We start from the raw sequence: 22298 nt of genomic DNA on the forward strand, positions 1-22298 counted from the left end.
TCTCTGTCATTCCTCCCCACCCCCCACCCCCAACTTTTTTTTTAGGATCTTTCTGTTCATCAGACAAAGAACTGTGTCCGGAGGTAAAACCTGGACAGGTTAGCATGTAGCACCACCACCTGCCTTTAATTAATAGAGATTGCTCCCAGATTCCAGCATTGGGTCATCTATCAGTTTCGTTTCTGGCATCAGTGTGAACTTTCACTTTTTTTCATTGTCTTTATAGCTATTTTGGAAAAAAACAAGGAGGGGCTACGTGGGTGACTGCCAAGTAGATGCCATTTTGAGGGAGTCGGAGCTGCATTTTCAAGCCGGGTTGTCCATCTCGAAGCAGTCTCTCCAGCTTAGTGCGCATTTGATAAAAGAGGAAAAGGCAGGAAGGTTTTCCTTACCCAGGGACCACTTGTCCAATGCCCTCAGTCCCCTGGAACCCAGCCAAAGCGGAGAGCCCCCAGCAGCCAGGGACTGCCACGGGTCCGCGTCTGGGAGGACAGTCACGTCACCTGCCGGAGAGCAGCGCCTCTCTCACTCCAGCCCCGTGTGCCCGTGCTTTACAAACAACCCGGCAAGCTGGGGGTGACTTCCTGTTTCCTTAGCTCACAACTAAATTGGAAGCCGCGAATATGAAGAGTAGGGGACATTTTACAGCAAGAAGCACACTGGCCTGACGAGTTTCTGGCCAACTGAAAGGAAAAACATAGGACCCTCCCCCTGCCCCCCCTCCCCCCCCCCACACACACAAATACAACTGCACACGTTCAGAGGCTGGCTCCATGTCCTGCAGGCAACCTGAGCGTTGCTGTGTGAGCGCCCGTCTTCTACACGCACCTGGCTGGCCTTCCCCTGCCCAGCTGGGTGCTCTGTGCAAGTGCTGGGTGCAGGGACTCCGTCCCCTCCTCCACAGCTACACCTGATCCAGACAGTGGTTTCTAACCCTGGCTGCACATTAGAATCACCTGGGGACTTTATGAACCTGGACACTCAAGGCAGCCCCCTGTATGAACCTGGACACTCAAGGTGGCCCCCTGTACCAGTGACATCAGAATGTCTTGGGGGTGGGACTCAGGCATCGGTGCATTTTTTACAGCTTCTGGGTAATTCCACTGCGTGGTCCAGGCTGGGAACCAGGGGTTGGGAGCACAGACTGCAGCCAGTATCTCCCATCTGTACCTGGGGCTGATGGGCAGGGTAGAGAGCCAGGCCCCAGGCCCCGTTAGTGCCCTGTGAGCGGCTGCCACTGCTGAGGCACAGACTGGATAGTCTGGGGTGGCTGTGATTCGCCAAGCAGGGTCCGGAGCGCTAGCTAGCTAGGCAGTGATGGAGGCCACACATCCTAGTACGCTTCCTGTCTCGGGTGGGTTCCTGGCTCTGAAAAGAGGAGCTGAAGATGTACCAGGAGGGAGTGATGAGCGGGAGGGAGGAGGTGAGAGCTGGAGGTTCAGGGCTAGGTTGTCCCAGGACTCAGCGACCTGCCCTTCTGCTCCGCAGGGCAGAGCTTACTGGGGGCGGGCACCTGGGGACCTTCCAATCTCTAGTGTCCTGGTCTTTAAGGGGGATTTGGTCCCTGCCTCACCGGTTGCTGTGAGGCTAATAGCGGTCGTGCCTCAAGGCTCTCTCTGGACCCGCTGTCGCCTCGGCTGAGATGCAGGATGTGCTGGGCCCTCAGAGGAGGCAGTGTGCACGTTCCCTCCTAACCAGAATGCAGCATGAACAGGGGCCAGTGAATTTCCTGAAAAATAACCAGAAAGTAACGAGAGTGGATTCACGGCTGTCCCTGGAATGACGTCACCCGGCACCACTTACATTCCAATTCGCTTCCCTAAGTGGAGAGAGCTGGTGGGATTCCGGCCAGCACACTCGGGACCACGAGGACTTACGCACAACCTGGGTTTAGCCACAACAGTGGCTTTGCTATGAGCGTCATCTGGCCCTGAGCTGGCAGAGAGGGCTGTCCCGGCGGTGACGGTGATGGTGACGGTGGTGGTGACGGTGCTACTTATCTGGTGCCCAGGCTGCCATCCCCTCTCAGATCCCCCTCTCGGACTTGGCCATGGTAGAGAGCAGGCCACGCTCTCAGGATGACCCAGTCCCTGCACCCCAGCAGGTTCTCCCTGCAGTAACCAGCCAGCCATCCAGCAGGCGGGAGGGACTGGTCCTGCAGCCTCTGGTGCACCTGGGCAGGGCATCCCGGGGTAGGGTCCAAGGGCTCAGACCCAGGGGAGCTGGCGGGGGGGCTGTTTTTTCTCAATTCCTGAGACTGGTTTCTAACTGGGTGCCCCAGGAAGCTGGCTCCGGAGGCATTAGGCAGCTGCCAGCTGTGACGCTCAGGGTAGTGGGGCGGAGCTGTTTCGACTTTGAGGCACCATCCGTGTATCGCAGGCCCCTGAAGGAAGCAGCGACCTCCGATGGGGTCAGCGGCTGACTCTGGGGTGATCTCTGAATATCCCCTGCAGACTTCAGCCAGGGGTTGGGGCGTTTGGCACTGGAGGCCCAACTTCATGCTCTGGCTTTGTCCTGTGCTCCCAACCCAAGTCACTGCTTTCCGTGGCCTAGGTTTCCCACTCCGCACACTGAGGGGCTGGCCAGTCACTTTCATGTCCTCATATGTGTGCCCCCTTCACCTTTTTAGTCACCCTTCCATCCTCCCCAGGACACACACCCAACCCACTCTCAGCAACCCACGCTGTCATTGCTCCTAGAACAGGCCGGCCTGGCTGCTCCCACAGGCAGTCCAGGAGTTGCTGGAACACGGGGCACTCCTCATCCCCAGCTCTGAGCCTGACACGCACTCCCACTGAGGGACTGTTGTGTTTACTGAGACCCAACATGGCGTAAGCACAGGGGCAGTCATTTTGACATCTCAGACTCGGTTCTAGGTCCAGTCTTGGTGTTAGCTGTCTGGGATGCATTGGGCAGGCGGCCTCAGTTTTTGTATCTGGAGAATGGGAATAACACCCACCCAGCAAAGAATGTTTGTGAGACTTGAATGGGATCCAACATGTTAAGTAGTGGTGCAGGGAGGCTGGGATGAATCATTGGGCCTCTGTGGTGGGCTGGGCGCCAGACATGGAACTAGGGAAGGAATTGTACCCCCTCAACTACAGAGCAGCAGGAGCCCGCAGGGTGAGGGCGTGCTGAGCTGGGGTTGGAAGTGTGCGTTTGGTGGGTTGCCACAGGCCACTCCCAGGAGAAGCAGGCCTGATTTCCGGCCAGGCCCAGGGCCCTCCACACCCCACCTGGCTCGCACTCGGACTGTGGGAGCCCCGAGGTGATCCCCAGCGGCCGCAGCCAGGCCGCCCTGTCTCAGCAGTAGAGCCCATTAGAACTGAACTCTTCTTCGGGGGCATTTTATCTGCACACTCCAGTAGAGTGGACACCAAAGGGGTTTTCTAATACTTCATGGGCTGCTAATTTCCTCCGTGACCCCTTTTGTTGGGGCCTGACCCCAGCCAGAGGCTCCAAGCCATGAAAGCCAGCGCCTGACACAGACCCGGGGCGCGGCGACAATGAGGCCTCTATCGGCTTTAATCAGGCTCCACTTGCGTCTAAGAGTGGGGGGATTTGTGTGGCGCTCAGAGCCCTGGGTGGCGCAAAGTGGGAGCCCCCAGTGTCCCTCCCAGAGGCCAGGGGGGCTGCAGGCTGCGGCTGAAGGATTCCTCAGGCTGGTGGGGGGGCGGGGAGGAGGGAGAAGGGGCCTTTGTCCCAAGCGCCTCTTTAGAAGCCAGGCCTGCCCTGAATGGCCGCAGCCGGCCTGGCCCAGGGGTATCACGGGCCTCTGGGTATTTAGGGAGGTGGCCCCCCCACTCGCCCGAGGCCTACTCAGCACCAGCCTAATTAGGTTTTGTTTGTGCGCTCTCTCCCCTGCAGACTGTGATTCCTACTGCAAGGCCTCCAAAGGGAAGCTGAAGATCAACATGAAAAAGTACTGCAAGAAGGACTATGGTGAGTGAGGGGCGGGGCGGGGCGGGCGTGGGACCAGCGAGGAGCAGGGTCGGGTGCCAGTGGCCCCGAGTGAGTGTGGGTGATGCAGTCCCTGTGACCGAGCAGGAGGCAAGCCGGGCCGGACAGATCCCACACCCAGGACTTCTCATCCCTTCCACCTCGGTCCTTGGTGGCGAGGGGCACAAGGGGCACAGGGCGTGAGGACTGGGTTACCCCAGCCCTGCAGGGCAGCACCCAGGCCAGCAGGGGGCTCGGACTCATCCATTCTGTGCACATTCCGCCCGAGTCTCTGTTGCTCAAAGGGAGGTCCATGGTACGTTTGAGATGCAGATTCCTGACGCCCCTTCCTCTGGCGTTGACTCCAGAAGGCGCTGGGGTTGGGCAGGGGAACAGCGTTGTCACTCTGATCCACGGGAGTGGGGAGTGTGAACACGGCCAACGGGAGCCACGACGGGGCTGCCAGCCTGGGCGCCGCCTGCAGATTCCATCACCTGAGCCCTCAGGCTCTCTAAGCTGGGAAGGGTCTCCTGTCCCCCTACTCTCATTACGCACTCTTCTCCCCGCCCTGGGGACAGGGAGCCCCCTTCCCCATGGAGCTCCCTGTCCCGCCTCCTTAAGCATCTGCTGAGTCCTGTGCAGGCCCCACCCAGCGGGAAGTGAGGCGTCGCCTTGTGATTCTGAGCCCTGAGAGTGTTCTCACTAGCCAGACACCATGTGACACGGGGCACAGCCTGGCTTCAGCCCTGGTGGCAGGAGACAGACGGGGAGCCTGCAGGAGCGGGGAGGCCTTGTTGGCCACAGGTTGTGTGCGAAGAGCAGAGGGACAAGCAAACGGGAATCGAGAGAGTCGTTCAGCCGCTGCCCACTGGCAGGGCAGGAAGCCCCTGTGTAGACTGGGCGTCCTCCTGGGCAGCCGAGGTCCTGGTCAGCCCGCCAGGAAGTAGCACAGCCTAGAGGCAGGCCCGGGGCTGTGACCCAGGCCTGGCGCCTTCCTGGGGGGCTCCTCCTTACCTGGGGGCCGGGGGCCGAGCCCAGGCTGTCCTTGCAGGCCCTGCGCCTCTCACCATGCCTCCCCTGCTCCCCCCACCCCAGCTCCTCCCACCCCACCTCTCGCCCAGGACAGGGGCAGGAAGGGGAAGACTAGGCGGCCACGTGGCGCAGGGTTGTTTCCATGTTCGCTTGAAGCGCTCCTAAGTAGATGCTGGGGAGGGGCTGGGACGAGAGAGCTGAGCAGGCTCCCTGTCACGAGTTGACCCACAGCCAGTTCTGTTTTTCGAGTGAAAAAGGAAAAATTGGACTTTTGTTTAAAAGTTACCAAAACGAACCCGTTTCCACCTGGTTCTGTTGGACTCCATCCTGTTCTCTTCAGACTCCTCGTCCTCCGTGGAATTCCACCTTCACGCCCCTGCCATTCCCTGGGACACGGCCCCTCCGAGCTCTCCGGGCCTCCTCGCCCACCAGCTGGCAGCCCCTCTTTCTGTCCAAGGGGCCCAGTACCCTCTCTTCATAGACCTGGAGGGTCCCCCGCCCACCTGCGCCCTGTCCCTGCTGGGGCCTCCCTGGGGCACGGGCCCCTCTCCTGCTGGGATGGGTGGGCACAGCCTCTGGCTTGCACTTGACCTCTGCTCCCTGACTCAGCCCTTGTCTTCCTCTCTCACCTGACTCCCCCGGGGATGATCAGAACAAAGCAGTGTCAAAGGGGGCAGGCTTCAGTTCCCTGGCGCCCCAGGTGGGACCTGGCCAGCTGGGACGCTGACTGGCCAGTGGTGGCCCAGCCTCTGCTCCTCCCACAGGTCCTTCCCTGGGTCCCCCTCTCCTCCCCACATCACATTTAGCCCCAGGTCCCCATGCTCACCTTTCCAGACTTCATTGAGACCCCTCGCCCCGTCCCCCACACCCACTGCCAGGCGGGACGTGAGGAGCAGCACATGCAGGAGCTGTGAGGCCTGGAGCTGTTGTCCCACTGCTTTAATGCCTCCTAACCACACCCTTGGCCTGTTACCCCAAGGCCCTCCATTCCCCCAAAAACATTGGGGGGTTTCTGGTCCCCAGGATTGTCCCTGATACTCTTGGGGTCCCCCACTCAGCTCAGCGTCGAGGCCTGTGTGTGGAGAGGCAGGACAGGGAAGGATCAGGAAGGAGGTGCGGGGGCCTCTGGGGACGGCTTACAAGAGCCCGCAGGGGAGGGGGGAGGTTTGGTGAAGAGGGTGTGAGTGGCACCTATGGGGTCCGGGCTGGGCCCACGGGCATAGCAGGAGGCAGCCCCCTGCAGCTGCAGGCCTGGCTCTGAGGCTGGGGCGGATCCTCCGTGGAATTCCATTGGGACCCTGGACCCTGAAAGGAGTGTGAATAGGGGTGTCCCTCCCACCCCAGAAGCAGACCTGGGCTGGCCTCGGGATAGATGAGCAGGAAGAGGATGAGGGGGTGCTGGCCTGGGGATGGGTGAGGAGGTGAGGCCACCAGAGCAGGCCAGGCAGGAATGCCAGGGCGGCGGGGTTGGGGGTCGGAGAGGCTGTCCAGTGTCTGCCCTCTGACCGACACCTCGGGGGAGCCAATTAGGAAACACCGTACCTTCACCAAAAGACGGGGCACTGGGATGTTCCAGAAGCTGCTAATTAGAACCTTGGGCCTGCTGCCCCCGCCCCCACCCCCCCGGGAGAAGAGCGGCCCCTCTGAGGCCAGCTCAGCACTGGTGTTGGCTGGTGCAGAACAAGGGTCCTCTGACCTGGGCAGTGGTCAGTGGGCGCGAGGCTGGGAAGCGGGCAGTGAGGCCGGGTGGGGTGTGCAGGTCCCACCCTGTGTTCTCTTGGGCATGTTTGCCAGTGAGAGAGGGCCCAGCCTGGGTAGGGTTGGGGTGGGCACCTGGCAAGGCAGGAGGGCATTGGGGTGGGGGAGGTCTCAGGGCCAAACCCCTCCATGCTTCTCACATTCACCTGGAGAGACCGCAGGGCAGGGCAGGGTGGCCGGCCCATTTCTTCTACAGAGAAAGGACGCTGGCCCCCATCCTGGCACACAGATTCCGGGGTTGCTCTGTGACTTGGGACAGGGCCACGAGCCTGGGCCTCAGTGTCCTCATCTGTCAAATGGAGATGTGCACCAGGGGACCTGACATCCTCTAGCTGAGCCAGTCCCGGCCCCACCCAGCCCCGTGCCAGCTCCCCGGGCAGGTCCACGGTGACACTGTCCCTGCAGCCCCTCTCCTGGCCACCTCAGTCCTCTGATGCCCTCTAGGGGATCCGGCTCACCTTGCAAAGGCTTGACGGCACCCGCGAGAAAGCCAGTTGTTCACGGAAGACAGTTTTATTATTTTCAAGTGTCTCAGCTGTTCCTGGCAGCTTTGCAGGAAGCCCAGCCTTGGAGGCCTGTCCTTGATGTAACGTTGCCATGAGTGTGCATGTGTGACTGTGTGTGTGTGTGTGTGTGTGTGTGTGTGTGCGTGTGCGTGTGCGTGTGCGCGCGCGTGTCCGCCACAGAGTCTGTGCCCTGCGCCCTATGCAGGCAGAGCGCATCTGCGGGGGGCACGTGTCCTGGGAGCCAGCAGAGTCCGGGCGGTGAGAGTGCCGGGTGCACCTTGTTCCCGAGCATCTGTTGTGTGAAGATGCTGGCCAGGCCTGACCAAGGGCTGGGCACCTCAGCTGGCATGGGAAACACCCCCTGTGCTCCCAGCCGACATGGCGTGGAAGGGGCAGAAGAGCACCTGCCTCCCATCCTCCTGACCTGCTGTGAGCGCCCTCACCCCACCCTGTGGGCCCAGGCCCCTCCTGACTCCTCCCAGGCCCTGCCCCTCAGCCTCCCGCCTTTCTCTTTCCCTTCCGGCCTCTACTCCACCTTGTCCCTGTGCTCCTTGGGGGAGCCCCGTGTGGTCCTCTCACCTCATGTTTACACAACCTCCTCTCATCTCACACAGGCACTCCCACACACATGCACACACAAGCACATGCACACATACACATATGCACACACAGGCGCAGCAGTGTATAACAAAAGGAATCCTCCCGCACACAGCTGTCCCCACCCCCAGTCCTTCCCTCCTTTGTGAGAGAGGGCCCAGCTTGGGGGTTGGGTGGGCACTGAGCAAGGGGTTTGGGGTGTGCCCCATCCTGCTCTGGGTGCTGAGCTTACAGATGTGGAGAAGACAGGCTTAGTCCCCAAGGAGCTTACCGTCCAGGAGGAGCACAGACACGCAGATGAGAACATAGAAGGTGGATGTGTGGCGTGCACATTGCAGGGAGCCCGTCCTCTGAACAGGGTGGGAGGAGGGCCTCCTGGGGGAGGGAGCCCCGTCGTCAGTGTTCAGTGAGCAAAGCAGGGCTCCTAGGCAGAGAGAGCGTTCTCCAAGCACAGAGTGGGCACAGGCTGGGAGATGGGGGAAGAGCAAGCGTGGGGTGCTGGGTGCTTTGGGGGCCAGGGAGAGTCTAGTGTGGGCCTCAGCAGTCATATCCACGTCCGTGTCCAGAACCCCTCTGCCACCCCCCCAACCCCCGCCCCCCAGAGCTCCTGCCCACTCCCCACACCGCTGCCTGGGGTGGCCGGGGGCTGCTGCCGGCCTCATCCTTCCCCCTGAGGTTCAGACAGAGGGAGACAGACAGCTCACTCTGAAAGGTGAGGTCATCTCACTTTTGCCAGTTCTTGGAAAAATTATCCGTTCCCAGAAATGTTTATTAGTCACCCCTTTTGTTGAAAGACGTTTTGGCACCACCAGATGGAAAAGTCAGAATGCTTCACAAGAGGATTTGTCTGCGCTCCTCTGAGAGCCGGAGGGGCACTGCCGAGGGCACAGCTTGAAGGGAGGTCTGTGGGCACCTGTGGGGAAGCTGGGCTTGTTCGGCTGTGCGAGGTCCCGTGTGCTCTGGGGGCCCCCTGGCAGAGGTGGGCCTGGGGACCTAGGCAGAACCTCCGTTTGTAGCAACACACCCTGTGTGCCCTGGTACCTCCCGGGGCAGTGGAAACCCTAGGGAAGAGCCTGCCAGGCCAGCGCCTGCTCCCTGCCCTGTGGGCCCTGGACCGGGCACCTCGCCACCTGTGTTGTCATCCTATGGAATCCTCAGGGACCGGGAGGCAGGGATGTGTCTGTCAATCAGATGTGGAGATGCAACCAGATGAAACAACATGCCCAAGATCAGGAACCCCACGGCTGAGTCTGTCTCCTCCTGTGCCAGGGCCCCGCGCCTGGGGCAGCACAGAGTGGCACTCAGTCTCTTAGGAGGCTCCAGAGCTGGTGGCCTCACGGGCCCCTGGGCTCCCAGCTCCTGGAAGTCTCAGGGGAGGCACAGAGATGTCTTCACGGGGTCACCGTGCTGTCGAGGTGACGGTCACAGTGGATGGAGCTGAGATGATGGGTATCCTCGCAGGGATGTCAGTGATGGTGGCAGAGGTGGGGTGGGCCCAGCCATTTCGGTGAGAGGCATGGCCTCATGGGAGAGGAAGGTCCTGGGCAGAACCACGATGGCGGAGGTGGGCGCAAGGATGCTGCTGGTGGACGCCTGCAGAGGGCCATGCTGCCACAGGCTGGAGGGTGCGATGTTGGGGGAGGTGGGAGCCGCTGCCGGCCCTTGTTCAGCTGCTGGGAATCAGTGAGCTCGGCCTTTCTCTCTCCCCGGCTTGCCCCGGGCATATGGGGCCTCTCAGCACAGGCTGGCCTCTCCCCTCTACACCCCTTCCCCTTCCTTTCCTTGACCTTGAGGTCAATAGCTATTCTGACCAAGACCGATCCCTTCACGTGCGGAGAACCCGGCAGGTACCAGCCACGTCCTAGAGATAAAGTGGCGTCTGCAGCGCGGTGACTGTGGGGCTTGGGAGTGAGTGCAGGTGGTAGGGGAGCATCTGGGGCTGACCCCCAGAACGAGGGCTGCTCGGGGAGCTGGGCAGTGGGCAGGATCCTGGCCGAGGCTGGGGCAGCTGCCCGCAGTGACTGGAGAGCCAGTCCCCCACCCCCAAGCACTGCCCGGAGCTTTGGGGGGCAGGACGCAGACCAGCCAGCAGCACGTGTCATGTGTTTCAGAGGCTCACTGACCCTTCCCTGGGGGTCACTGGCCCCCTGGGGTCCTCTGATTTCCCCACCAGATGTGACCTTCCCCCTTCCCCCCGGGAGTACCAGCCCCATATGGAGGCCAGATGTGGAGCTGGGTCCGCGTGAGTCAGCCTGGGTCTCGGAATGTGGTGACCACCAGGTTGGGCAGGGAGGGCTGGTGGGCCCCAGGGACAGCTCAGCATAGAAGCCCACAGGGTGCGACGTGGATGGGGGCCTCCTGCCATGGTGGGGGGCTCTGCAGTCCTTCCTAGCACAGTGACCTCCATCCCCGCAGACAGGGCAGCCAGGAGGCAGGCCTCGGCCCCTCGGCCCCTCCCCGAGGACTCCGTGGGGGCCTGCCCTGGGGCCTAGCGGCTCCCAGCTCTCATCTGTCCCCCTCTCTGGAGCTCCCGTCTGTCTTTGTTCCTCACACTGTCTTCCCTCCTCGGACATCCTGGTTTTAGGAAAGGAGGGGCCGGTAGGGAAGGCTTTAAGGGGCCACAAAAACCATCTAATGAACAGTACCTCCTTCCATCTCACCGATGGGGACACTGAGGCGCCGAGTGGGGCTGGGAAAGGCAGGGATCTGTCCACGGTGCCGGAGAGCTGTCTGTCGGGCCGGGGACGCCAGGCGTGCTTCTTGCACAGCCACACGGCATCCTCTCTCCACTCCCAGGGCCCTGTCTGAGTCACTGAGCACTTGTCCCACCCATGCTGGACTCCGGTGGGTGTTTTCCCCAGTGGGGTTGATCTGGTGGGTCCAGATGCCCCCTTCCCTGAGATTAGTGCCTTTGGCACTGAGCACCTTATCACTTCAGTCACTGATCCTGGGGCTTCCTCCCGAGACCTGCCTATATCTGGGAGGCAGTCTTCACACACCTGCCACTCCACCTGCTTGCGCGGGGCCTGAATTCATCCCCAGGTGAGAGTGGCAGGCTAAGGGTCACCCTGGGGCTTGGTACCCAGCAGGGCTGTGTCCGGTCTGAATCCTGCTTCGGTTCCAGGCCTGAGCCCCTTTCTTTGGTTCTCCTTAGAGGAGCAGTTTCATCCTTTCAGGGTGCTTTGACTTAGGAGCCAGAGCCAACTGTGATATCAGAGGCTCACAGGGGACAAAGGTAGCTGCTGGGACAGGGCTGCATGCGTGCCCTGGGAGGGGCCCGAGGGGCCAGCCTGTCTGGGAGGAGGCTCTTCTCTCTCCTGCCAGCGGCGCACTGGAGGCTGGCGGCTTGCTGGGGAAGGTTGTGGTCAAGACCGGTGTTTGGGGTGCTCTCAGATGGGCCACACTTACCCAGGAGCAGGTATAACTATGCATTAGGCATTCTGTGAGCTCCAGAGGCCGGGGGCCCTGAGGGACGTGGGGTGATTAGGGACCTGGGCTGATACCATGTGGGGAAAGCTGACCCTCCCGCCTTCTTCACCAGAAGCTGGGAAGGGCATGGGGGACGCTCATTGCTTGACCTCCCAGCCAGGTGGTCCCCAGCGACACAGCAAGTCCTGCCCTCCATGTGGGGGTGGGTTGGGGAGTAGGCGGTGTGCTCCAGCCAGCCTGGGAGCAGGCGTGGGTAGTGGGCATCTCATGAGACTGGGTGAGCCCTCGGGGAGGGGACTTGCCCCTCCTCAGCATGTCACTCTGGCAGCTCTGGCCATGCCCATGGTTTGGGTGGGGGGTCAGGCACTGCATTCGGAGCCCCTCGGGCTGGCCTAGTTCCCGCTGACTGGGAGAGGGAGACAGGCCAGGCCCCTGATCACCCCATATCCCTCAGGGCTCTCTCCTTGGCTGCTTGTCTAGGAGACCAGCCGTGGTGATGAGGGCACCTAGCTGGGCAGGACTGGGCTCACCCAGGCCCATCTCCTACCTGATGTCTGTTTGAATTTGGCCCCCATTCCCAGACCTCCGATGTCCCTTCCCCTGGGGATCCTCATGCAGTCCGATGGTCTCAGGCACCTAACCCCTTCCCCTCCCAAGCGCAGAGCCTAAGTACCAGGACGTGGCAGGGGACATTGAGGCAGCCTCACATTGCTGTGGGTTCGGAGAGAGAGGCATACCTTTCCTCCTTTGGCTGAGGGAGAAAGGGGGAACCTCTGGCTCTAAGTTGGGTGTCCCTACTTTACTCAAGCTCAGAGGTAGGGCTTTTGGGGGTGTGGGAGGAGGTCACAGCCCCAGATTCCTGAGGATTCCAGGGGTGGGGTATGTGTGGCTGGGGCTGGATCTGGCCACAGTGAGCCTCCAGCTCCCCCTCATTTAATGAAAACTGGGCAGGGCTGCCGTGACCCCGTCCTGGGTGTGGGGGCCCTGCCTGCCGCCTGCAAGCCCCCTTGGCATGCTCGCTGCATGCGCTCCCCCAGCCCTTCAAGCCCCCAGCCTGTGGCAGGTCAGCTTCCCCCGCACAAGGCCTGGCCCTGCTCGGCGCTTCCCTACCTTCACAGGGGCCTGGGGAACATGTGGTCAGAGCCGCATTTTATGAAAGCAGCTGCAACTCGTGACGCGCTTTCTGTGCCGGGAGATTTATGGGCTGCATGGTTTTAATGGTTTCTGTGGGGTTAGTGTCCTCCCCCATTCATCCTGGCCGCTGTCTCCGAGGCAGATGGGTGACAAACCTCCCCTCACTGGACAGGAAGGTATGGCTGGGTGGGGGAGGGAGCTGACCACCCAAGCCTCCTTGGGAGGGGCAGCTCTGGGAAGCCCTGGGGGCCTGCTGCAAGCAGCCCGTAAATCCAGGAGACCTCCAGGAGGCAGGAAGCCTCCCGGCAGAGGTGTCCCAGCACTGGGCCTGTGGGGAGGAGCACGGCGCACCCCAGAGGCCTGTGCCAAGGCCACGCCCCCAGGCTGCCCAGCAGGTTGTCTATGTCAGGTGGGCTGGGCCAGCAGATGAATGAGCAACAACTGTATACTTGCTGACTTAGCAGCTTTCCTAGAACCTGGTCCCAGGGCAGGGACTGTGATCCCAAAATCTGCATGGGGCGGGGGGTGGGGTGGGGGAGGGGGGGCAGAGTTTGCGGGAAGCTGCCTCCTGCCCCTAACTGTCCAAGGGGGTGGCAATGCCAGGCTCTCGAGGGCCCAGGGCTGACAGGCTCCAGGTCTCCTGGGCCAGGGCTGCCGCTGGGGAGGGAGAGCGGCAGGCTTCGAGTGAATGGGGCGGAGGGCAGAGAGCATGTCCCACTTGGGAGGGACCCAAGCACCGAGAGGGACCTGGAGCTCCCCACTGCGCAGGTTGCCTTTGACGGCCTCATCACTTCTCAGCATGGGACTCCAGAGGTCAGGGCACCCGGGAAGCACAGCCAGAGGGCTGCTTCTATGAAGGACACACAGGAGCCTCGCACTGCGGCTGGGGACGCAATAAACAGCTGCTGAGAGGACTCCCAGGCTGGGCAAGGCCCCCGTCTGCTGGGTGCCTGCCCCATAGCCCCCTGCCCCTTAGCCAGGACCAGCCCAGCACTGGCACACGCTGTTCTTGCTGACTCTGGCCTCCGTGGGCTTGATCTCAATCCCCTTCTTGTCTCCTTGGGGTCACAGCATCCCTCCATGTGCCCCTGCCACCGGAGGGGCAGGCGTGAGCTACAGCAGGGGAAGTCAGTCCTCATAGCCTGCCCAGTAGCTGAGAAGGTCACCTGCATGAAAGGCCTTCCTGTGAGCCCCGGAATTGAGGGACGGGAGGTGGCTGTGGGCCTGGCCGCCTGCAGGCTCGCTAACCAGCTGGCCGCTGCGGGAAGGGGTGTTGCTGCCCAGGTGCGGGCAGCCCAGGACTGCAAGGCCAGGACACATGGCAGCGGGCGCCTGGGGCCTGGGCTGTGCTCTGGAGCCCGCTCCCTTTGCCAGGATCTGTCCATCCTGCAGACCGGCAGTGGCCCAGGTGCCGCAGCTCTGGTGGGCTTTCTGGAGCCAGCCTCACCCACCCACCTTGTGGGCTCCGACTCCCACACCCCGGTGCCCACTTTTGTCTGCACTGAGCAGAGCTCATGGCACGTTTTCAGCAGCCGCCCAGCCTGAGCTTCATTTTCTGTGTGAACGAGGGCTCAGAGGGAAGGAGTGATTCGAGGTGCGGACCCCAAGATAGGACCACTTATCACTGAGGCTGGGGGCCAGGTGGACCTGGCTGGTGCCTGCCTCCACCACTCCCTGTCTCTGTCCCAGAGAACGGCTCCTCTGCCTTGGACCTGGACCCTCTCATAGACCAGACTGATTTGTGGGGTCTCTGTGCCTCACTGGTCTCTCCTGATCTCATGGCCGGCCTTCCTGAGGGTCCTCTCATCTCCCTCGGTTCTGAATACAAGTGGGGGGCCCTCTGAATACAGGAGTTCTGGCCTCATTGGTGTCAGCTTAGGATGCCACCAGTTTGAAGGGGTTCAGGTGTCCTGAGGTCTGAGACTAGGGGGCCTGGGGCGAGTGTTGTGTGGGTATAAGGGGCCCGGCCTCAGAGACATGGTCCTGGGGTGGGCAGAGCCACTGAGGTCACCATGCCAGCGCCAGGCAGGCGATGCACGCCCCCAGTGACCCTGGTCCTTCCCAGCTCCAGCAGCAGGGCTGTCAGAGGCGGCGGCAGCCCCACGCTTGCCGGGCAGTGCCATGCTGTGCATGCTGAGCGCCGGGAGCCTGCTGAGCGGCTCTGCCTGAGGTCACCGCTTCAGTGTGTATTTTGAATATTTTCAGCTGTATGTGCACTGCGGGGACTTGGCCCGTGCACTGCGTGTGCAGCTCATACTTGGTGGGCTGTGTAATGTGCGGAGGCGTTGCCAAGGGCAGCGGAAATGTGGATTTTTTCCAGTATAATCATGCGAATCCTACCACCACCCTCCCTGCACCTTCCTGGGCCTGTGCTGTCTCACCCCTGGCAGGAGCTGCCAGGAGCTGCTGGGTGGGAGGAGCACAAGGGCCGGTGCTTTGTCCCAACCGACCAGTGTCCCCTGCGTTGACCCCTGGATTCTCGAGAGCAGCGAGGTGTCCAGTTGTGGGTACCCCTCTAGGCTGTGTCCTCAGTGTTAAGTGGGTGCCCTTCCCCATGCTGGCTGAGCCTGGGGAAGTGGGGTGGGGGCTGCTCTGGATGCCCTGCCTGGTGGTCCAGGGCAATCCTTGTGGGGGGAAAAGGGGGGGCTCCAGGTCAGGAAGGTGGGGCCGGTGTCAAGTCCTCCTGTGAAGGGCCACGTTCTTGCAAGTGCAGGGAAGAGGAAGGCCTGGCCTCGTCCAGCCAGGTCTCAGAATGCACGGCCTCCCCAGCTCTGCCTCCCACCTGGCCCGCAGCTGAGGCCCAGCACTCAGAGTCCAGTGGCTGGGGCTGCCAGAATGAAGCACCACAGACGGGGCTCGAACGACAGACATTTATTGTTTCACAGGTCTAGAGGCTGGAAGCACTAGATCAAAGTGTCAGCAGGCTGGGCTTCTTCTGAAGCTTCTCTCCTGAGCTTGTAGGCGGTGCATTCTCGCTGTCTTCACGTGGCTGTTCCTCCCTGTGTGTCCGTGTCCCGATCCCCTCTTATGAGGACAGCAGTAGCTTCATTTTAACGTAATCACCTCTTTAAAGACTCCCATCTCCAAATATGGTCACCTTCTGAGGCACTGGGCTTAGGACTTCCAACATATGGATTTGGGCATCACAATTCAGCACATGACACCCACAGATGCTCAGGGCCTAGGATCAATGCAAATTCTCCAGCAGCCCCAGCCAGAGGCGCCTTCTGTAGCATCCGCATCGGCCACCCCAGCCCACCCTGGCTGGGACACTGGCTGGCTGGGGGTCTGTGGTCCCATGCAGGGGAACAGCCACATCCGGAGGGAGGCTCATTCTGTATTCTGCTCAGTCCTGAGGAGAGGAAACCAGGGCTCTCAGGGAAGCGGGGGGTGGCTCCCCGTTGCTTAGCTAAGGGGCACTCAGTTGCCACGGTGACCTCTGTCTGCACAGTCAAACACACACAACCCAGCCACTTCTCTCGGCTGGAGGGTTCCCCGCCCCCATCAGAGTTCACACTGAGTGTTGAGTCCCTTGGTGACAAAAACATGGAAACGGTTGCCATGGCAGCCATTCTTTGGAGCCCTCAGACTGGAGTGCAAAGTTCAGGATGCCCAAGAACAGATGAAATGAAAATATGGGAAAATCTGCCACTTCCCTCACCCCAGAAGGATGCGTTGGATGGTGGTTCATGCTCTCCTGGGCCCAGCCATCCCTGCCCCTCCCATCACCCTGGGCCCAGGAGGGGAGAGGAGAGGCCCTGGGAATGAAGGTGGCAAAGAGGCCCACAGAATCCTTGGGAGAAGCGGGCCAGCCTGGGAGGCCAGAATGAACTGTGGGTGGGCCCAGTGCCTGGAGCTGTAAGTGGGCAGGCGATGATGACCTCTAGGCACTGCCTGGGGACATGTCCTCCTGGTTGCTGAAGTCCCCAAGCCTGCTGTGACTGTTTTTTTCACTGTAATCTGGAGGGACAAGCAGCTGCCTCTTTCTCGGGGGGACTCATGTCCACTCAGCTGCCAGGGTAATGCTCAGCCTGGTCCAGGGGTGAAGGGTCCAGGGCATAGTAGGTAGGCTCAGCACCGGAAAGGCACCCTGTTCTGACCAAGGGGATGGGAATATGGCCCTGGGCAGACAGACTTGGCCCAGAGTGCTGGGGTGCAGTCAGTTCATTCAGAATTCCTCTAGTCTTCCTGGACACTAGTAGGAGAGGATCTGGGTCCATTAATGGAGGTTATGGCAGAGGCCTCTCCATTTATCCACTGGACTGGGGAGAATGAACGTGTTCCCCGATGAGCAGTTCCCCAAGTAGGCCCCATGGGGCTCTGATGACTAAAATGCACCAAGCAGGCACATGTGCATGCACCCCTCCTACACAATTTATAGATTAAACTAGAGGCCTGGTGCATGACATTGGTGCACCGGGGGGGCAGGTAGGGGGGGAGAGGCCCTTCAGCCCGGCCTGTGCCCTCTTGCAGTCCGGGACCCCTCGGGATGTCCAACTGCCGGCTTAGCGGGGAGCGGGCCTAAGCCGGCAGTTGGACATCTCCCAAGGGGTCCTTAGTGCTGCCTTGGAGGCGGGAGAGGCTCCCATAACCACCACTGTGTTTGCCCTGTAGAAGCGCACTGACCACCAGGGGGCAGCTCCTGTGTTGAGCGTCTGCCCCCTGATGGCCATTGCATGTCATAGTGACCGGTCGTTAGGCTGGTCAATTTGCATATTAGGGTTTTATTATATAGGATGCTCTGAAAAGTCCTGCAGTAAGGGAATCTCTTGACTTTAAGCCAGTATTTGAAAAATAAGCTTTTCCCTTTTTTAAAAAAGTATTTCCTAGATTTAAAAAAAAATCTCTTAATATCCTGCAGAAATAACATTCGGTGACACTCTCTAGGGCACTGGTTCTTTGATCCCTGGGTCAGCAGCTTCAGCAGCACGTGGGAATTTGTGAGAAATGCATATTCTCCTTCCACCCCAGAAACTCGTGTTTTGACAAGCCCTTCGGTTTGAGAACCCATGTTCTAGGGCAGCAGTTGCCAACTGGTGGTCTGTGGACCACTGGTGGTCCGTGAGGTCTGAAAGGTTGGCGACCACTGTGCTAGAGAATTGGGGGGAAGGGGAATGGCCTGGGGGATTTGAGAGGTGAGGGGGAGGGAGGGAAGCATGGCAGGGATGGGAAGTGGGCAGCACAAGAACCTGGACTCTAGAAGAGGTGCTGTGGGCACCTTGAAGGGTGGGTTCAGGGTGCACTGCACCTGAGCACTGAGCTCCCACTATGGTTTTCTGAGATTGCGTCAAGTGCAAGGTTGTGTGTCTGGAGGTGTCACGAGGCTTGGTGCTAATTGATTGGGGCCTTTGGAAATGCCTGGGGTCATCTGAGGAGGTCCTGTGTCCTGTCCCCCTCCTACTCGCCAGCAAGGAGTATCCAGGTGCTCCGAAGGCACCTGCCCTGGGCAGATGGACTCTACTCAAGAGTGCTGGGCACGGGGGTCAGTTCCGTAGTTTTTTTCTTTGGGGGCTTGTCCCCAAAGGCAGTGCTGGGTGGCCCCTTCAAAATAGGCATGAGGTGAGGCCTGAAGCGAGGGCCCTGGCCCAGGTATCAGGAGGTGGGGTTCCAGGTTAGCTCTGCCACCACCACCCCCCTCCTCTGCCCCCCCCTCCCCCCCGTGGGAATGCCCTGTGCAGCCACTTCCCGGCTCTGGGTGTCCTTTTCCTCTCCATCAAACAGGCTGCCCCACTGTCAGCCTCGGGGAGGGTCAGGCAGACAGGGCCCACCTGGCCACAGGAGCCGGGCACACAGGCGGCAGTACCCGCCCTGCGCCCACCGCCTGCCTGTGCTTCCTTGCAGCCGTCCAGATCCACATCCTGAAGGCAGACAAGGCGGGGGACTGGTGGAAGTTCACGGTGAGCATCATCTCCGTGTACAAGCAGGGCGCGAGCCGCATTCGGCGCGGTGACCAGAGCCTGTGGATTCGCTCGCGGGACATCGCTTGCAAGTGCCCCAAAATCAAGCCCCTCAAGAAGTACCTGCTGCTGGGCAACGCGGAGGACTCGCCGGACCAGAGCGGCATCGTGGCAGACAAGAGCAGCCTGGTGATCCAGTGGCGGGACACGTGGGCGCGGCGGCTGCGCAAGTTCCAGCAGCGCGAGAAGAAGGGCAAGTGCAAGAAGGCCTAGCGCGGAGGCAGCGGGGCGGGCGGGCCGGGCAGCACCGCAGCTGCACTTGGCCCGCGAGGGCTTTCCCAGGTGGGGGGAGGGTAGGGCGGGGCTACGGCGGGGGCGGGGCCTCGGCAGCTCCTTTCCTGGCGGCCCCGCCCCTCGCCCCACTCTGAGCGCCCCTGGTGGAACCGCACGCGGGGAGGGGTGCATGACAGGCCAGGCCCTGGAGAAATGAGGACGAGACTTAGCTACCTCACGGGCTCCTTCCAGAGCAGGGACACGCTTCCCTAGGGCCAGGCGGGTCGCCGTGGCGGGGGCGGGGCAGCCTGATCTGGGCCCCAGGGACTGACACAGAACGCGCAGGTGGAGCCGCACCTGCGGCTGGTGTACCGTTATGGAGAAGGGGACGTGAGGAGAACTGTGAATTCTCAGGCTCCCAGTTGGGCCAGGGGCTGAGCGAGCCCGGCCAAACCATCACCCAAACGTAAAAGACTGAAAATCCCCGCCTTTTCCCTGACCCTTGTCACAGGACCCCCTGGTTGGGACAACTTGGGCCCCATCTGAAGGGGCCAGACAGGCATTTGGGGGCAGCAGGATTCCCCATGCAGACGGTGGTCCATTGCCACCTGCTGCATTGGTCCTCCTGGGTGGGGCGAAGCAGGAACCCTTGCTGGCACCGATCCCCCCTCCCCCCACCCCAGCTGGGGTTTAGGTGCAGCCCAGGATTCTGGCCCAGGCAGAGGGCTGTGGACCCAAAGACACCCCTGAGAAGCTCAAGCCGGGTGGTCGTGCCTCACTGAGCTGCCCGTCGGAGGCGGCACTGGGCAGGCACCACCTCCCAGAGCGTTTCCTCTCTGGAAACTTGGAACCAGCCCCTTATGACATTTTCCAGGGGAGGGGATGGCACGGGCTGGGTTTATGGCTGTGACACTATTTGTGTAATGACATCAGCCCCACCAGGCCCCTCAGCAGTGCCTGCAGCTGGGAAGGGCCTGGATGGGTATGGAATGCAGGCTGCAAAGGCGGTTAGCCTGGCTGGGGGAAGGGGTTGGCTCGAGTCAGGGCTGAGTCTATTGGCTCAGCAGGGTACAGTATGCCCACGCCATGGGCAGGCAAGGCCAGGAATGGCCAGGTTCCGGGGAACCACGGAAACCATGACCACTTCCTGATGCTGCCCTCACTCCTGGCTCCAAGGGGCAGCGGCTGCTGAGCCGAGAAAGCCTGCTGCAGCCGCCCCCACACCCCCCGGGGCTGCCTGCACCTGCCTTGGTCTATCCCAGGCAGAGCCTTGCCTACCCTTCCCGGCTGCCCCCTTTGTGGGTCCCCCCATGCCCTCCTTTCCGAAGCTCAGAGACACTGCCTTCAAGCAGGCAGCTGACCTTTGGGTCTGAGTGCCTCCCACGGGGCATGTTCCTAGCCCGGGGCCCACAGTCTCCCTTCCCCCAAGCTCTCTGCACCTGGCACGGAGAGGCCTGGCTTCCTCCTCAGTCAGCAAACTGGCTTCACTTTCCTTCGAGTCTGCCTGCTCAGAAGGGTCACACTGAGTATGAAGCGCGGCCCTGTGGTCCAGCTGCCCGCAGCAGCCTCTGCTTCGGCCTGCATCCTGGCTGCCATGTAGTGAGCACCTGCCCTGTGCCTGGCACTTTACCCACAACCTCCTGTGGCCCTCAGGACAGCCCCGTGAGACAGGGATCCTTGCCCCACTCTCACCAGCGGGGAGACTGACACACATGTGCCCAGAGTCACTGGGAAAGGAGCGGCAGAGCTGGGTTCACAGTGCAGAGCCAGGCTTTCCCACCACGGCCCTGCTGCCCTTGCCCCAGCGCACCAACTCCCACGGCAGGCAGGCTGCGAGGGGTGCTCCTGGGAGGTCGCCACGGAGACACTGGGCCTGGTTACACCTGGCGAATGAAGTATGTGGGGGTGGGCACAATGACATCTTCGGGTGGAGCAAGAGTGACGGGTGAGGCGCACAAACACAATTTGTAGATCAAAGGCTCTAAAAGGGGCCTTGGCTGATCTGGGACGCAGTAGAAAGGACATTTGGCTGCCTGGCTGGGGTGTGTGTGTGTGGAGGGATTCCAGGAGAGACTGGCAGAGATGACCCCGTGGAGGAGAGCGGACAGAGTGGCCCTGGGAAGGGATATTTGGCTTCCTTGAATCCAGGCCCAAGACAGGAGCAGAGGGACCTCTCTCCTAGCAGTGAGCCCTCTTGACACCAGCGTGGTTTGCTGAGTGCCATTAGCACCTCGCAGGCCTTGGCATTTTGCTGGCCCACAGTCCTGTAAAGGCACTCACTGCTCGGGCTGGTCTTGTTCTATTTACACCCGTCTGGCTTCCCTGCCTGCCTGTCCAGAAGGGCGTGGCAGCCCCACCACCTCCCACCCTGGGTCTGAGTCACCCAGGTCCATCCAAAGGCCAGCACTGGTGGTCTCCGAGGCCCCCAGCTCTGGAGCCAGTAGCCTGCGAAGCTATAAAACATCTTGCTTTAAATTCAACCAGCTTCCAGCCTCACCCTCCTGCTCTGCCCCTGAGGGCAAAGGCCACCCAGTCCACCCAGCTGCCTGGCCCCTGGGCCATGTGTCAGGGCGGCCGGATTTGTCATCACAGGCCTCCGCCTCTCACTGACCCAGCCGGAACCCAGCCCCCAACTTCAGCAGTGAGGCCCTCTCCCTGAGGACGCACGCTCCCTCTTCCTCCAGGAGATGAATAGGAACTGAGGTGTGCCCATTTGTACAGTTAGGAAGGGATGTAAAATGAACTAGATTTTGATTTTGAAGAGTGTATTAACCAGAATTGTGATATGTAGGTATTTGAAGAAAAACACACCAGATTATTCCTTTTTTGTTTTAAACAAACGATTCCCCAGTTGTCCTTTTTCTTACCTGCTGGGTGGTCTGGAGCCCCTGACAGCGGAGTGGCTGCTTTACTGAGTACAGCAATGAAGACAGGGTGGAGGGAAGGGGACACGGGGCTGCCCGGACTTACCTGCAGCCGTGCTTCTGTCCTGAGCAGGGCGGGAGGCAGGCCCCGCAGGTTCTGGGAAATGAGAGGGAGGCTGTGAGCTGCTCCCAGGCCCCAGTGACCTGGAATTCTGCCTCCACAGTAGCACGCAGGAAATGGGTATCGACTTTCTTGGGTTGGCCCCAGGTTGGAATGAGACTGAAATCGAGAAGATTCTGAGTAATCGGGAAATAATCCCCTCCAGGGATCATTTGGGATGAAAATGTTGGGATTGCAAAGCTCAAAGGAAGTGCCCCCCATCACACCCCACGAGAGAGACTGAGTAGACAAACTAGACTCACGGATGGGCTTCTTGGGCCACCGTGCACAGCCGCAGCCATGCCACACACCAGGGGCATCACAATGTGTACTCTGAGGCCTCGCCTCTGCCACCCCAGCCAGCCCACTCCTCGTCATTCGCCATCCTTCCCACCCCCGCTCCTGGGGGCACTACTCCCTCCCCCCTGTGTTCTGGAATTCTCTTCACTCAGAATGGTAAATGTTTAGTTATGATCATGACATTGGGTCAGTGCTCCTTTCCAATGCATACTAATATATTATGGTTATTATATATGAATATATTTAATGACATGGAAAAAGTTGTGGATTTTTGTTTGTTTGTTTAGAGTTGTAATGGACCCAGATGGAACTTGTAACGTGGGCCCCACATGATAGAACTAAATTCAGATATCAATTAAATAAACTCTTGTACACTGTTCTTTGTCTCCCAGTCTTCACTGGTGGTCTG

The 22298-nt window shown here is 60.7% G+C and overlaps 1 protein-coding gene across 2 annotated transcripts in view; it reads left to right on the forward strand.

Annotated features, from left to right (window-relative positions):
- The window catches only part of NTN1 (netrin 1), a 181352-nt gene extending 162692 nt beyond the window's left edge, over nt 1–18660 (forward strand). Inside the window, exons 6-7 of one of the 2 annotated variants that reach the window (XM_080677886.1) lie at nt 3868–3942; nt 18237–18659. In XM_080677886.1, the coding sequence (XP_080534012.1) occupies nt 3868–3942; nt 18237–18565 (404 nt within the window). In that variant the 3' untranslated portion in view covers nt 18566–18659. Of the gene's footprint in view, nt 1–3867; nt 3943–18236 lie in introns of both variants that reach the window. The other variant, XM_080677887.1, reaches the window with a different exon arrangement.
- Nucleotides 18661–22298: the final 3638 nt, after the last annotated feature.

The sequence above is a fragment of the Plecotus auritus genome (assembly GCF_963455305.1).
Source record: "Plecotus auritus genome assembly, chromosome: 7".
In the NCBI taxonomy this organism is placed as follows: Eukaryota; Metazoa; Chordata; class Mammalia; order Chiroptera; family Vespertilionidae; genus Plecotus; species Plecotus auritus.